Source organism: Dryobates pubescens, chromosome 7 (genome assembly GCF_014839835.1).
Source record: "Dryobates pubescens isolate bDryPub1 chromosome 7, bDryPub1.pri, whole genome shotgun sequence".
In the NCBI taxonomy this organism is placed as follows: domain Eukaryota; kingdom Metazoa; phylum Chordata; class Aves; order Piciformes; family Picidae; genus Dryobates; species Dryobates pubescens.
The window spans coordinates 44,501,626-44,517,613 of NC_071618.1; the positions used below are offsets into that span (position 1 = coordinate 44,501,626).

The 15,988-nt window shown below is 49.6% G+C and overlaps 1 protein-coding gene across 1 annotated transcript in view; it reads left to right on the top strand.

Moving 5' to 3' along the window:
• The window catches only part of FAM124A (family with sequence similarity 124 member A), a 40,740-nt gene that overhangs the window by 12,654 nt on the left and 12,098 nt on the right, over positions 1-15,988 (top strand). Inside the window, exons 2-3 of the mRNA XM_054163011.1 lie at positions 3,925-3,956; positions 13,690-14,450. Coding sequence (XP_054018986.1) covers positions 3,925-3,956; positions 13,690-14,450 — 793 coding nt within the window. The remainder of the gene's footprint in view (positions 1-3,924; positions 3,957-13,689; positions 14,451-15,988) is intronic.

Consider the following 15,988-nt stretch of genomic DNA (forward strand, 5'->3'; position numbering starts at 1 on the left):
AAAGCTGGGGAGGGGTCTGGAGCACAGAGGTGTTTAAGAAGAGACTGGATGAGGCACTGGGTGCCATGGTTTAGTTGATTAGATGGTGTTGGGTGATAAGCTGGACTCGATCTTGAAGGTCTTTTCCAACCTGGTTAATTCTATCCTCTTCTGCTGCTCAGCAATGAGTAATCCCAGAGGTTTGTTCAAGGTCTTTTGTTCTCCTGATGGTCTTACACTCTGTGGTAACACACAACCCTGATCCTTCAACAGCACCAGTGGGAACTGAGGACCCACATTTATCTGAAGCTTCTACATTCCTATTTTAATGCTGCTTGACATCTCCACAGCTCTTCTTTGCTGGTGGTCTGACCGTTGAGCACACATGCCTTGCAGACTGGTGTGTCCTTTGACTGAGTGATGAGCCCTCCTTTTCAGTACCTCCTACTGCTTCAATACCCTTTTTGATCATTTTTTTTCTGCATTACGTGTCTATAAAGGGAACAGTCCTCCATTTGTTCTGTTCCTGTCCTGAATGTCTCTTTCCTTTTATCTCTAATGTATCTATCAGAGGAAGCAGCTTGCTGCAAGACCATGTAATTGGCTGGGAATCTCTGAGCCCCAGTATGGCCCCAGTCTGTCACCATTAAAGCCCTTGAATGCTTTACCCTTGAGTTATCCTAATGGAAAAATCCTCTTCCAAGGGAACTGCTAGGAGCCAATATTTCAGTTGTTTAAAAGGGGGATGGAAAGAATGTGAAGGAACAAGAGCTGCTGGAGATCCAGAAAGTCTGCATGGTGCAGGAGATGAGCCTTGCAGTACTTAATTTTTCTAATGCATGATCTTGTCAGTGTTCATTGTGGACACTAGCCCAAAAAGCTTCAAAATTCATAGAAACTTCAGAATTTGATATCCTAAATAGCTGACCATAAGGAAAAAAAACCCTGTGTTTTGTAAGCCACCCTCCAGTGCATGTCATCCTCCTGAATGATTTGTGCTAGTGGTTTGAACGTATTAAGGATCTTACTAACACTGTTGTTTAGGATAGAGTAGAATTAACCAGGTTGGAAAAGACCTCAGAGGTCATTGAGCCCAACCTATCACCCAACACCACCTAATCAACTAAACCATGGCTTCAAATGCCATGTCCAATCCTCTCTTGAACACCTCCAGGGATGGTGACTCCACCACCTTCCTGGGCAGCACATCCCAATGGCCAATCTCTCTTGCTGGGAAGAATTTCTTCCTCACATCCAGCCTGAACCTCCCCTGGCACAGCTTGAGACTGTGTCCTCTTGTTCTGCTTGCCTGGGAGAAGAGACCAACCCCCACCTGGCTACAACCTCCCTTCAGGGAGTTGTAGAGAGCAAGAAGGTCTCCCCTGAGCCTCCTCTTCTGCAGGCTAAGCAACCCCAGCTCCCTCAGCCTCTCCTCACAGGGCTGTGCTCCAGACCCCTCCCCAGCTTTTCTGTTCTTAAGGACTAGATTCAAGACCAGTTCTAAGAAAGGAGTCAGAGGGAGACAAAAGGTGTTTCAGATTGACCCTGAGAGACTCAAATTCATCCCATTTGCTTTTGGACATGGGGCTGAGGATCCTACATTAGTTTCTGTAGTTTTCATTTCTGGATCAGAGAGAGATTGAACAACAGAGAGGAACACCAGACCCCTCTTTTTGTTGCCTATGAAGGGAGCTTAGGGAGGGTACAGTCCTCATTTGGACATCTGCAGTTGACATAAGCTTTTGAGCTTGATTAGCCTTTTATTTTTAATTCAATTTGTCAGTTATGCAACAAACATGAATTCAACATTACCTTGATCCACATTAGAACTACCAAACCCCCTCAATACAATTCTAAAGCCTATTAAAACTTTTCTGTGCAATTAGTCTCCAAGCACCCTGGTGTCTCCTCCTTTCTCACTCCTCATCGTTCTCTTTTTCCCCTTGTCTCCTTCTTGATGTCCTGCCTGTACCCAGAGTGCCACTTCCTCAGCTGAGGAGACTCAATGCTCCATGTCCTGTGATATGCCCTGCAGTGCTTTGGGATAATAAAACAGCAGTGTGAAGGAACAGAAAGCTGCTTTGGCTTGCAGTAAGCAAAAGGCAAAACACTGTGTGGCTTCGATCTGAAGTGCAAACAGTGTGGATCCATACTGAATTGGCCTCCAACTGCTGAATGCAGATAGGCTGCAGGACAGCCCCAGGCTGTTTTCAAATGGAAGTGCAAACTAAATGAATCCTTGCCCAGGACGCTTGGAGGCAGCTGGGTGTATATTGCTTGCCTGTGGGCTTGTGAAAAGTGACATGTAACACAGTTTTCACACCCTTCCAAACATACACAGTGCCAGATGATGTGGATGTGGCTGACTGGCTGCTGACAACACCCTGCAGCTTCATGGTCTGCACAGCACGACTTAGCCAGCCCCTAGAGGACACAGCCCCAAGCTGCACCAGGGGAGGTTTAGGCTGGATATTAGGAAGAAGTTCTTCCCAGCAAGAGAGATTGGCCATTGGGATGTGCTGCCCAGGGAGGTGGTGGAGTCACCATCCCTGGAGGTGCCATGGTTTAGTTGATGAGATGGTGTTGGGTGCTAGGTTGGACTTGATGATCTCAAAGGTCTCTTCCAAGCTGGTTAATTCTATTCTATTCTAACTGCATTAGAGCTCCCTGAACAATTTTGCTGCTACATTCAGGGCACTGCAGGGCATGCGTGAGAGATGCTGATTGTGGCAGAGAGCTCTGGTGAGTGAGGTCTGTTCTGGGGACCCTGTGAGAATGGAGACTGTGTGACTGAACTCCAGACACCCACAAGTCACAGGCAGGGCCTCAGAAGTAGGAATGATCTGTTTGGGGTTTTTTCCTTGTTTGTTTGTTTCGGTACTTAGTGTCTGCCCTGCCAGTTGTGACCAAGGGACAATGAAAATTCTGCTCTTTGAGTGGAGCTCTTAAAAAAAAACCAAAGAAAGAAATCTGCAGAGCAGCATTTAGAGAGGATGAGGAGAAGAATTGAAATAGAGTTGACTTCCACACCTGACAGCTCTGAACATGAGCCAGCTGTGTGCCCAGGCATCCTGGCCTGCATCAGGAACAGTGTGGCCAGCAGGAGCAGGGAAGTCATTCTGCCCTGTGCTCAGCACTGGTTAGGCCACACCTTGAGTCCTGGGTCCAGTTCTGGGCTCCATAACTTAAGGACATTGAGATACTTGAATGTGTCCAGAGAAGGGCAACAAGGCTGGGGAGGGGTCTGGAGCACAGCCCTGGGAGGAGAGGCTGAGGGAGCTGGGGTTGCTTAGCCTGCAGAAGAGGAGGCTCAGGGGAAACCTCCTTGCCCTCCACAACTCCCTGCAGGGAGGTTGTAGCCAGGTGGGGGTTGGTCTCTTCTCCCAGGCACCCAGCACCAGAACAAGAGGACACAGTCTCAAGCTGTGCCAGGGCAGGTTTACACTGGATGTTAGGAAAAAGTTCTTCCCAGAAAGGGAGATTGACCATTGGAATGTGCTGCCCAGGTGGAGTCACCATCCCTGGAGGTGTTTAGGAAGAGCCTGGATGTGGCACTTGAAGCCATGGTTTAGTTAGTCCTGAGGTGTTGGGTGACAGGTTGGACTTGATGATCTCTGAGGACTTTTCCAACCTTACTGTTTCTATGAAACATTTTTTTCCCTTGTAGAGAGCCTCTTAAGCTTCAATTTTTATGCCTGAAGTCAGGTATCATGAACAGCCCCTGGATCCAACTTTACTCACTGTAGGTATGTGCTTTGGAATCTATGTGAGATGCCAGCAGCTCTGAGGCCACCTTCAGAACCCTGTCCTGGTTATTATCCTAGCACAAAAATAACCTGCAATGGGTGTTGCACTATTTCAATGCAAAGGGAGAGTTAGAGTTGAGAGGTTTTTAATTGCCTCTTCTGGACTGAATGAGGTCTAACTCAAACCTTTGTCTTGCAGGTCTGAGTACAGCCGCATGTCCTCTACCAGCAGTGAGTATAACTTCATCAACTGTTTTTGAAATGGATTCACATCTTTTCCTTTTCATGGTTGCTGACATTGATTAGCATCAGACTAGTGCTGTGATGTTCATTCTGGCACAGCAAAGCCCCACTTCCTTCACTTCTTGGAAGTAGGGTGAGCAACATTATAGAAGGTTAAACTGATTGGATGTCTGTGACCAAATTGCAAGCTGGCTGCACTGGGTTAGGAACTGGCTGAAAGGCTGAGCCCACAGAGTGGTGGTGAATGGTGCCACAGCCAGCTGGCAGCCAGGCATTAGTGGTGTGCCCCAAGGATCAGTGCTGGGACCCAGCCTGTTCAATATCTTTATTGATGATCTGGATGAGGGCATTGAGTCCATCATCAGTAAATTTGCAGATGACACTAAGCTGGGGCCAGGTGTTGATCTGTTAGAGGGTAGGAGAGCTCTGCAGAGGGACCTTGCCAGGCTGGACAGATGGGCAGAGTCCAAGGGCAGGAGATTGAACACATCTAAGTACCGGGTTCTACACTTTGGCCACAACAACCCCCTGCAGTGCTACAGGCTGGGGTCAGAGTGGCTGAGAGCAGCCAGGCAGGAAGGGTCCTGGGGGTAGTGGCTGACAGCAGCTGAAGATGAGCCAGCAGTGTGCCCACATGGCCAAGAAGGCCAATGGCATCCTGGCCTGGATCAGGAACAGTGTGGCCAGCAGGAGCAGGGAGGTCATTGTGCCCTGTACTCAGGACTCAAGGTGTGGCCTCACCAGTGCTGTGTCCAGTTCTGGGCCCCTCAGGTTAGGAAAGATGTTGAGCTGCTGGAAGGTGTCCAGTGAAGGGCAACAAAGCTGGGGAGGGGTCTGGAGCACAGCCCTGGGAGGAGAGGCTGAGGGAGCTGGGGTTGCTTAGCCTGGAGAAGAGGAGGCTCAGGGGAGACCTTCTTGCTCTCTCCAACTCCCTGAAGGGAGGTTGCAGCCAGGTGGGGGTTGGTCTCTTCTCCCAGGCACCCAGCACCAGAACAAGAGGACACAGTCTCAAGCTGTGCCAGGGAAGGTTTAAGCTGGAGGTTAGGAAGAAATTCTTCCCAGCAAGAGAGATTGGCCATTGGGATGTGCTGCCCAGGGAGGTGGTGGAGTCACCATCCCTGGAGGTGTTTAGGAAGAGCCTGGCTGAGGCACTTGGTGCCATGGGTTAGTTGATTAGATGGTTTGGGGCAATAGGTTGGACTTGATGATCTCTGAGGTCTTTTCCAACCTGGTTCATTCTGCATTCTGTAACATTCCAGGAAGCTACTCCAGGTACAGCTATCTATGGTCAAGGTATAGCCCTCAGCTGTCTCAGATTAAATTCCAGCAGAACTTCCACGAGGGGAACCTTTGCTGTGAGGTTTTTGGAGTCCTGGAGCAGGCTGACAGAGACATTGTGGAGTCTCCTTCTCTGGAGATTCCAAATCCACCTGGACATTGTGATCCTGGGCAACCTGCTGTGGGTGCCCCTGCTTTAGCAGGAGGTTGTGTTAGATGATCTTTAGAGACCCTTTCCAACCTCCCCCCCCACCCCATGCTGTGCTGCTCTGCTCCATGAACTGAGTGTGAGCAGAGTGACCATAGTGGAGCACAGCCCAGTACAAGCTCTAATGGAGCTTAGGAAGCAGGATAAAACTCACCTGGGAGGTGAAGGTTGATGATGTGCTGAGTGCCAGCTCCATGAGAGAAAGGTGAGGACACTGACAAGGAAAGTCTTGGTTATACACATCAGCAAAGGGCATCCAGCTCATGCTTTGCAGCAAACAGAGCAGTGACCTCCCTTCACCTTCCTCACCCAGGGCACCTACACCCACAGCTTGCCCTTTGCCTACACATCCTGCAGGTGAGGACCACTTCCTCCTCCAAGTCTGCCTAACATCAGCTCTAAGATAGTGATCTCAAAGGTCTCTTCCAACCTGGTTGATTCTATTCTGTAAGACAACAAAACTCCCCAAGTCAAACCCCCAGTCACCACCACCGTTTTTGTAGCCATCCCAGAGCCAGGGGCAAGACCCTCACCAGCCAAGACACCACCCAGAGGAGCTCAGCCCCAGTGAGGAGCCCCAGCCAGCACCCGTGGAGGATATTGGAGCAGTCAGCAATCCTGGCCCTAACAGCCAGGGGGCCACCAGGCCCCCCGGCCTTTTGTCACCACCACCCACACCCAGTGTGCACCAGGGGCACTCACCAGGGAGGAGAGGAGGATCCTCAGCCCAGATGGGCTCAGCTTAGGGCTGCTGCCCTTCCTGGTGGGGATTAAATAGGGCAGTGGGTGGGGAGGGCCAAGTGGCCACAGCTGGGGTGGGAGGAGGCTCCAGCAGAGCCCAGGTGCTGTGGGTTTGAGGGGAAAAAGGGGGAAATGGGGCAGGTGAGGGACTTTAGGGTGTGAGGTAATGACAGGAGTAGGGGAATGGAATAAAAACCCTAGAAATGGGTAGATTCAGATTGGATGTTAGGAAGAAATTCTTGCCCATGAGGGTGGTGAGACCCTGGCACAGGTTGCCCAGGGAGGTGGTGGAAGCCTCATCCCTGGAGGTTTTAAGGCATGGTGTTGGGTGAGAGGTTGGACTTGATGATCTCTCAGGTCTTCTCCAACCTGGTTAACTCTGGATTCTATTCTGTAAATCATAACTATTGGAGCTCACATGAAGGCCAGGCAAAATGAGAACAAACTCTGCTCTAGTATCTTTCTAAGTGATTCTAGATGGTTACACTAGCCAGCTGAACATCAGGTTATCCAACTGATAAGAGATGAATCCTGCTCTCTGGATTATTCTCTCTGTTCCACCAGTGCAAAGTGCCATGTTTTTAAGGAGAGCATTCTCAGTGCTCTCTCTTCCCACCCCAGGCAGTTTCTTAGTTCTGAGGCATACTGTGTGCACAGCACTTCGAACTGCAGCGATGCTTATTCCATGCACAGCTCCTCGTGTCCCTTGTCAAAGTGCAGGGGGCTGCCTGTCTCCAGAATTCACCCATGGACATGCTCTCCATGCCAAGGAGGCAGATCAAAAGTGCATAGATGAAAACCTGGGATTTATAATTTGGATGTTTGAAGTGCCATGAGCATTAGGGGTGAGGCAGGCTGGCCGTTGTTTTGAGATTGCATACTCAGGCTGAAGCCTGGCAGGGCTTACTTTCCATCATTGTGGTCCTGAGCAGAGGGCTTACATTGATTCCAGCAAGAGCTGGGTCAGACAGTGCTCCTAATGTTTGTCTCCTGAGCTGCTGCAGCTAGCAGGGAGCTGGCTGTCCTTCCTCCATCTGCTCAGTGTGTATGTGTGTGTCTGGGAGAGAGAGATTTACTCCAACTTATTCCTCAGTTCTGTTGCTTAAATAAGTTTCTGGATCCCCACTGTCAGATACAATTTTTCTAATGATCAGGAGACAAAGTCCAGGCAGCCAGCTTTTCTGTACTGGATTTGATTGGTGACACCAGAGCTGTGCCCTACCACCCCCTCAGCTTGCAATTTTGGGTCATGTCCTGGGGAAAATGCTTTCAGCTTAGAATCATAGAACCAAGGAGGTTGGGAAAGACCTCAAAGATCATCAAGTCCAACTCGTCACCCAACACCTCAGGACTAACTAAACCATGGCTTCAAGTGCCATGTCCAATCCCCTCTTGAACACCTCCAGTGATGGTGACTCCACCACCTCCCTGGGCAGCACATTCCAATGGGCAATCACTCTCTGGGAAGAACTTTCTCCTCACCTCCAGCCTAAACCTCTCCTGGCACAGCTTGAGACTATGTCCTCTTGTTCTGGTGCTGGTTGCCTGGGAGAAGGGACCAACCCCCACCTGGCTACAACCTCCCTTCAGGGAGTTGTAGACAGCAAGAAGGTCTCCCCTGAGCCTTCTCTTCTCCAGGCTAAACAACCCCAGCTCCCTCAGCTTCTCCTCACAGGGCTGTGCTCCAGACCCCTCCCAGCCTTGTTGCCCTTCTCTGGACACCTTCCAGCTAGGCAACTAGATGATCTTTCAAGGTCCCTTCTAACCCTTAGCATTCTGTGTATCATTTCAAACCCTGTCTGCCTTCCCCTGACAGGTGATGAACACTACCCAGCACCAGGCAGAGCGCTGCTTTTGCTCTGCACTTTGAAAACCCTGTCACAAAGCTTGAGTCTCATAATGTATTAAGCCTACTTTATATTAGGTTGGTTCAAACTGGTTCTGACCCAGGCACTGCTGGACTGAGCATCTTCTAAGTATATGTCCCCAAACAATGCCATTTAATTAGTGTAAGGATGTCATCCTATTCCTTTACTGCAGTGTGATGGTATGCTGTAGTCCATTGTTTCCTATCTCCATGGAGAACTTGAGTGCCTGTACAATGGCCACCAACCAACTGCATTAAGTACAGTTGTAAAAACAATTGGCAGTGGGCTTGCCAGCATCCTGCTGCACTTCCAGAAGGTGTTGTTATAACACCAAGGCTACTTAAAGGAGGAGGAAATTGGACCCAAATGACATGGAGCTCTAAGCCTGCAGCATTTGTCAGTGTTGCAAATTCAGGTGCTTCATACATCAGGGAAATCTGAAATGTCCTCTGCTGCACATCTTGCTTGGGTTCTATTCTGCTGCCAGAGGTAGAGAGCAGTGTTGTTTCCCTCTGGGGCTGAGCAAAGAAGGAAGTATCCTTGCTGCACAGCACAGCTTTGGCTGTGCACAACAGGTTTGTGTGGCTTTTTGTCATCAAATTTCACTGCAATGAAGGGGCAAATGCTTGTGTGTGGGATACAGTGGCATAGCACTGGACTACAGAAAGTTGAGGCTGGAAGGCAGCTTTGGGTCAGTCCAAGCCCTTTGCTGAAAGCAGGGACAGTGAGAGCAGGTTGCTCAGGCCAACATTGCATCGAGCACAGCCCTGTGAGGAGAGGCTGAGGGAGCTGGGGTTGCTTAGCCTGCAGAAGAGGAGGCTCAGGGGAGACCTTCTTGCTCTCTACAACTCCCTGAAGGGAGGTTGTAGCCAAGTGGGGGTTGGTCTCTTCTCCCAGGCACCCAGCACCAGAACAAGAGGACACAGTCTCAAGCTGGGCCAGGGGAAGTTTAGGCTGAAGGTGAGGAGAAAGTTCTTCTGAGAAAGAGAGATTGGCCATTGGGATGTGCTGCCCAGGGAGGTGGTGGAGTCACCATCCCTGGAGGTGTTCAAGAAAGGATTGGACATGGCACTTAGGTTTAGTTATTCCTGAGGTGTTGGGTGAAGGTTGGACTTGATGTCTCTGAGGTCTTTTCCAAGCTTATTGATTCTATGATTCTGTGATATGTTGTTCACCATGAGGGTGGTGAGACACTGGCACAGGTAGCCCAGGGAGGTGGTGGAAGTCTCATCTCTGGAGGTTTTTAAGGCCAGGTCAGGAGCATTCAGGTCTGGAGCCCTCAATATAGGAAGGACATGGACCTGATGGAGTGGGTCCAGCAGAGTGACATGATCAGGGGGTAGGAACAACTCTGCTATGAAGACAGGCTGAGGGTTGTTCAGCCTGGAGAAGAGGAGGCTCCAGGGAGACCTAATGGCAGCCTTCCAGTACCTGAAGGGGGCCTACAAGAAGGATGGCCTGCAGTGATAGGAGGGGCAATGGCTTCAAACCAGAGCAGAGCAGATTTAGACTGGATGTTAGGAACAGGTTCTTTACCATGAGGGTGGTGGAACGCTGGGACAGGTTGCCCAGGGAGGTGGTTGAGGCTTCATCCCTGGAGATGTTCAAGGTGAGTCTTGACAGGGCTCTGGGCAACCTGAGCTAGTTGAGGACATGCCTCCTTGCTGCAGAAGGGTTGGGCTAGGTGACTTTTAGAGCTCCCTTCCAACCCAAACCATCCTATGATTCTGTGACAAGGCTGCCATCCTACTTTGCAGGGCTTTCCTTTTCCTTCCACTCAGCAATACTGCATCAGCAACAAAAGAGAAATAACAGGCAGAGAAAGATTCATCCAAAGCTCAGTCACAAGAAATGAGGCCACTTTCAGCTCCTAGCTTTAGGACATCAAGTGTGACAGCCCTGCAGTGTTTTGGGCTGACTGTGGCATACTTCAACCTCTCATTGGTGGCTAACACAACCTAACAGGGGAGTAAAAAGTTCAGAATGATGAAATAAATTCAATCCTGGTAGTAATTTCCTCTCAGCCCTGCTAGTGCTTTGCTAGCTCAGAGATAACTAATCTCTGTCTGTCGTAGGATGGGGGGGGGGAAAATGTCACAGCTGTGAGAACTGTGGAGCTTATTTTGAAAGAGATGCCTCAGCATTTTGATGCTTTCTGTGGGATTAGCTAGTAACAGAGGAAGGCTGATAGATATGCAGAGCTTTCATTTGCTTCTGTGACAGTTTGCCAGGGGCAAATTCAACTCTGTCATGAGAAAGGGTGTCGTTTCCCCCTGCCCCTTCTCAGCTGAAGCAAAAAGGCTTGTTAGCAACAGAGAAACCGTTTGCAACTGCTCGTGGGTTTCAGGGCTGTTTCTCTTTGCTCCTTGCCTCATATTCCTGCTTCCTCTCGCTGAAACAAAGCAGGCTGCCGGTTTGGAAGTGCAGAAGCTGCATCAGGAGAGGTGCAGAAGTGTGGCAGCAAAATTACAAAGAGGCACTGAAGCTCCAGACAGATTATTTGCTCTGCTGTACCTATAACCCTGAGCTTCTAATGATGGTTTTGTGCTGTGCTTTGGTGGTCTTCTGAGGCTGGCTCTGCAGGCATCTGGTGCTGACGGGCACAGGCAGCGACAGCTGCGGAATACTAATGCTGGGGCAGGCTCCCAAAGGGCTCCGCTTTTGAGGAGTGCTTTCCCCATTCAGTGCCTGTGCAGCGTGCTGAGCAACAGGAGGGCAGCAAAGCAATGGCCAGGGATTTATTTATGTTTTAGAGTGCAGAGCAAGAAGCCAGCAGGAAGGATGGGCTCTTGGCTGCACATTGTTGTTCCCAGGCTTCTTTCAGAGCCGCAGGCATTAATATGCATAGATATCAAGCCCACCACTTGTTGCAGGCTTTGATAGCGTTCGTGTAACAAAGGACACGAAGGGAGAAAACCTTCTCTTCCAGCCTTAGAAAACAAATGACTCTGTAGCCATGGCAATCATTTCATTTCTGGCTTTATTAGATCACTGTCCTCTGAAATCTGTTTCCTTCCTGTTCAACTGTCCTATGTAAAAGACCATGAGAGGACTTTCCACCCCCTCCACTTCTTTCTCCCACACTTGATGTTCTTTGAGGTCTCTTCCAACCTTATTGATTCTATGATTCTGTGAGTCTATGATTCTGTGAGTCTATGATTCTGTGAGTCTATGATTCTATGATTCTATTCACAGGCAATCTCTCAAAGAATTACCTACCAGCAAGGACTGCCCCTACCTATCAGGTAGTGATAGGACCAGGGGGAATGGAATGAAGCTGGAGGTGGAGAGATTCAGGCTGGAGGTCAGGAGGAAGTTCTTCCCCAGGAGAGTGGTGAAGCCCTGGAATGGGTTGTCCAGGGAGGTGGTTGAGGCCCCATCCCTGGAGGTGTTTTAAGCCCAGGCTGGCTGAGGCTGTGGGCAGCCTGATGTAGTGTGGGGTGTCCCTGCCCATGGCAGGGGGGTTGGAACTGGATGATCCTTGTGGTCCCTTCCAACCCTGACTGATGCTATGATACTGTGAAAGCCTCTTGCCATATACTGACACAGATTTCTTTGTTTTCTTCAATTTTTTCTTCCATTAGCCATCTGACACAGTCCCTCCCCATCACCCATTTCATGCAGAGACACAAGAACTCTGCTGTCATTGTGTTTGGGTTTTTTTATTTGCTTCATTTCTCTCTCTCTCCCCCAGGCCAGATGCACTCTTGCTATCTGCTCTGTGTACCACATCTTTCTGCAGCTTCTAAAAGCAGGCTGCTTGTGTGTGTAATGGTCACCCCTGCAAGGCTGGGCAGTTGCATCCAGCTTGTCTCTGGGTCTTGCAGCTATTCAGTATTGAAAGACACCTAAAATGCACTCCTTGCAGAGCACTGCTTTTCCACTAAAGCAATTCCTGATCTATCAGAGGAATGCTGTTTTGATGCCAGCAAGGAGGAGGGAGAGGTTTGTGCTGATTGCCAATAGGAGGAGAAACAGCCTGTGAAACAATCCCTCTATTAACTGTGGTCTGCAGAATGAAAAGCTTGGGGAGCCTTTCTAAGGCTGCATGCATTTAGGCTTTGTGCCCAGCCTCGGGGTCTGGGACGTGGAGATGCTTTGGGAACGCCACAGAGGGGAAACCATTTCAGGCAAAACCACCCAGATCACCTGGGCAGTTCATTTAACTCTCCTGGGTCTCCACTCCCCTGCCCCTCCAGCCAAACAGAAATCACAGTTTCTCCCCTGCCCTCCAGCCAGGCATTGCTCTGTGCTTGAGCGGTCAGAGGGCTTTGGGGGGACCAGAAGAGTTAAAGCCCCTGTGAACATTCCCAAGGCCAGCTAAGGCTTTCTTTGGTTTTCCCCTGTGTAAGTGTAATTCTATTTATTTTTATTTCCTGCTTTTACCAATCTTCCCTAATCCTACACAAACTTTCAAGCACTAGTAGTACAGTCTCGATGGTCTGAAGAGACAAACAGTGCAGGATGTGCAGGGACAAGCAATATCTTTTGCTAAAGAAGGAGCTGTCTGCCTGGAGGCTTGCTGGTTTTCTCCCAGCTGCATCAGGTGGTTTAATAAAAGAGATTGCCTCTCCCTATGCCTTCCTTATTAAAGCAGCTGCCTCCAGGACACAGAACATGCTTAAATGGGTGGAAAACTCCAACATCAAGGTGATAAGAGTGGAACTCAGTGGTGTGGTTTCCATGCCCTGAGGCAACTGGCAGAAATTAAAACAAGGTGAGACGGACACCGTTCACCCTGGTTGTTCTGCACGTTATCAGTGTCCTGTCCACCCCCACTCCACTTCTGTGTTCTTGTATGTTCTGCTTCTCAGCTGTATGAGGCAGCTCTTTTCTATCACAGAGGCACACACTGAGTAACATGATCTGGATGCTGTATCAGTAGAAACACCAAGTCTTATCATAGTATCATAGCATCAGTCAGGGTTGGAAGGGACCACAAGGATCATCCAGTTCCAACCCCCCTGCCATGGGCAGGGACACCCCACACTACATCAGCCTGGCCAGAGCCTCATCCAGCCTGGGCTTAAACACCTCCAGGGCCAGTGCCCCAACCACCTCCCCTGGACAACCCATTCCAGGGCTTCACCACTCTCCTGGGGAAGAACTTCCTCCTCCCCTCCAGCCTGAATCTCCCCACCTCCAGCTTCATTCCATTCCCCCTGGTCCTATCACTACCTGATAGGTAGGGGCAGTCCTTGCTGGTAGGTAATTCTTTGAGAGATTGCCTGTGAATAGAATCATAGAATCATAGAGTCAATAAGGTTGGAAGAGACCTCAAAGGTCTCAAAGGTCTCTGCCAACCTTGTCTATTCTATTCTATTCTATTCTATTCTATTCTATTCTATTCTATTCCATTCCATTCCATTCCATTCCATTCCATTCCATTCCATTCCATCCTATCCTATCCTATCCTATCCTATCCTATCCTATCCTATCCTATCCTATCCTATCCTATCCTATTCTATTCTATTCTATGCTGTTCTATTCTATGCTGTTCTATCCTATCCTATCCTATCCTATCCTATCCTATCCTATCCTATCCTATCCTATCCTATCCCATTCTATGCTATGCTATGCTAACCTGTCACAACCTCAAAGGGTGTTTTTCTTTCTGTGCCCCCAGGCGAGCTCTCTGTGGAAGGCATACAGGACCCGTTCCTCGTTAGCGTGCACATCATCGCAGACCCGGGTGAATCCCAGAGTCTTCAGCAGGCCATCGATAGACTCCTGGCCTGGATCCACCCCGACCTCCAGCTGTTCCGCGTGTCGGAGAGACGAGCGCCGCGGAAGCGGCGGCAGGCGGGGAGGGCCGGGGCCGCTGCGGGGAGGGCCGGGGCTGCCCAGCCCGCCCTTGCCATCATTATGTTTCTCCAGGAGGAGTACGGCGAGGAGCCCATCTTGCAGCTCCATGAAACCTTCCAGCGGCCACCTTGGCACTACCACCACACGGAGAGGGTGCAGGGGAAGTTCCTGCCTTACATGCCCTGCAGCCAGGACTTCTACACTCTGGCTCCAGAGACCCCGCTGTGGGCCATTCGCCCGGTGCACTACGGGAAGGAAATTATTCGCTTCACTATCTACTGCAGGGGGGAAACCTTCGGTGACATTCTGAAACTGTATGAGTTAATCCTGAAAAGGCCAGTCTGCCAGAAAAAAGCAGACTTCTGCGTGTTCCCTCTCTACTCTAACATGGACATAGACATCCAGTTCTCCTTAAAAAGACTTCCACAGGGCCAAGTGCCAATGCCGACCGAGTCAGCGGTGCTGGAGTTCAGAGTGAAAGATGTGGGACAGCTTGTGCCTCTCCTGCCCAACCCCTGCAGCCCCATCAGTGAAGGCAGGTGGCAGACAGAAGACCATGATGGAAATAGGATCCTTCTGCAGGTAAGTTCAATACAGGGGGGAACAAAAACATGTTTGTTGTTTTAGAATAGAATACAATAAGATAGGATAGGATAGGGTAGGAATAGAATAGAATAAAATAGAATAGAATAGAATAGAATAGAATAGAATAGAATAGAATAGAATAGAATAGAATAGAATAGAATAGAATAGAATAGAATAGAATAGACCAGGTTGGAAGAGACCTTTAAGATCATCACGTCCACCCCATCAACCAATCAAACACCACCTAAACAACTAACCCATGGCACTAGAATAGAATAGAATAGAATAGAATAGAATAGAATAGATTTGACCAGGTTGGAAAAGACCTTTGACATCACTGAGTCCAACCCATCACCCAACACCATCTAATCAACTAAACCATGGCAACAAGTGCCTCAGCCAGGCTCGTCCTAAACACCTCCAGTGATGTTGACTCCACCACCTCCCTGGGCAGCACATTCCCATGGCCAATCTCTCTTTCTGGGAAGAACTTCCTCCTCACTTCCAGCCTAAACTTCCCCTGGCACAGCTTGAGACTGTGTCCTCTTGTTCTGGTGCTGGGTGCCTGGGAGAAGAGACCAACCCCCACCTGGCTACAACCTCCCTTCAGGGAGTTGGAGAGAGCAAGAAGGTCTCCCCTGAGCCTCCTCTTCTCCAGGCTGAGCAACCCCAGCTCCCTCAGCCTCTCCTCACAGGGCTGTGCTCCAGACCCCTCCCCAGCTTTGTTGCCCTTCTCTGGACACCTTCCAACATCTCAACATCTTTCCTAAACTGAGGGGCCCAGAACTGGACACAGGACTCAAGGTTTGGCCTAACCAGTGCTGAGCACAGGGCACAATGACTTCCCTGCTCCTGCTGGCCACACTGTTCCTGATGCAGCCCAGGATGCCCTTGGCCTTCTTGGCCACCTGGGCACACTCCTGGCTCTCATTCAGCCTGCTATCAACCAGTACCCCCAGGTCCCTTTCCCTTTTTCTGCAGGAAAGCTTCTCCTGCAGTCATAGCCACAAAAGGAGGCTTTTGTTTGTTTGCTTTTCTAGAAGAAAGAGTCAGACCAGTACCACTGAAGACAGAACTTGAAACTCCTTGCTGTGTGTGTAACCAGTCAGGAAAGGAGTGGATGACACTAGCCAGACATCAGTCAGCCTCAGTTTATGCAAAGAGTGATGTGAGATGAGGTAGCTGTTTAAAAGAGTGAGGAGAGAAGGAATTATGAGCCCAAGAGGAGAAATGATGGCTGATGGGTATAGGTTTGTGAAAAATATGGGCACAGAACTGACAGGGGGTAATAAAATAGCTCTCAGCTGTGAGATGTTTGTGCAAGAGAAGCAGAATTCCTGGTGGCACTTATTATTTTCTGCTACTACTGGGTGACAAACTGCATCTTTCTTTTGCACAGTGATTATCAGGATGGGGAGAGAGGTGGTGAAGGAAAAGAAATGCACCCTGAAGAGCAGCCTAAGAGAAACATTCCCACAGACTCTCTTTCTGAATTAATCTCAAGGGCCTATAACTGAGTCTTGAAAGAGAGTTTA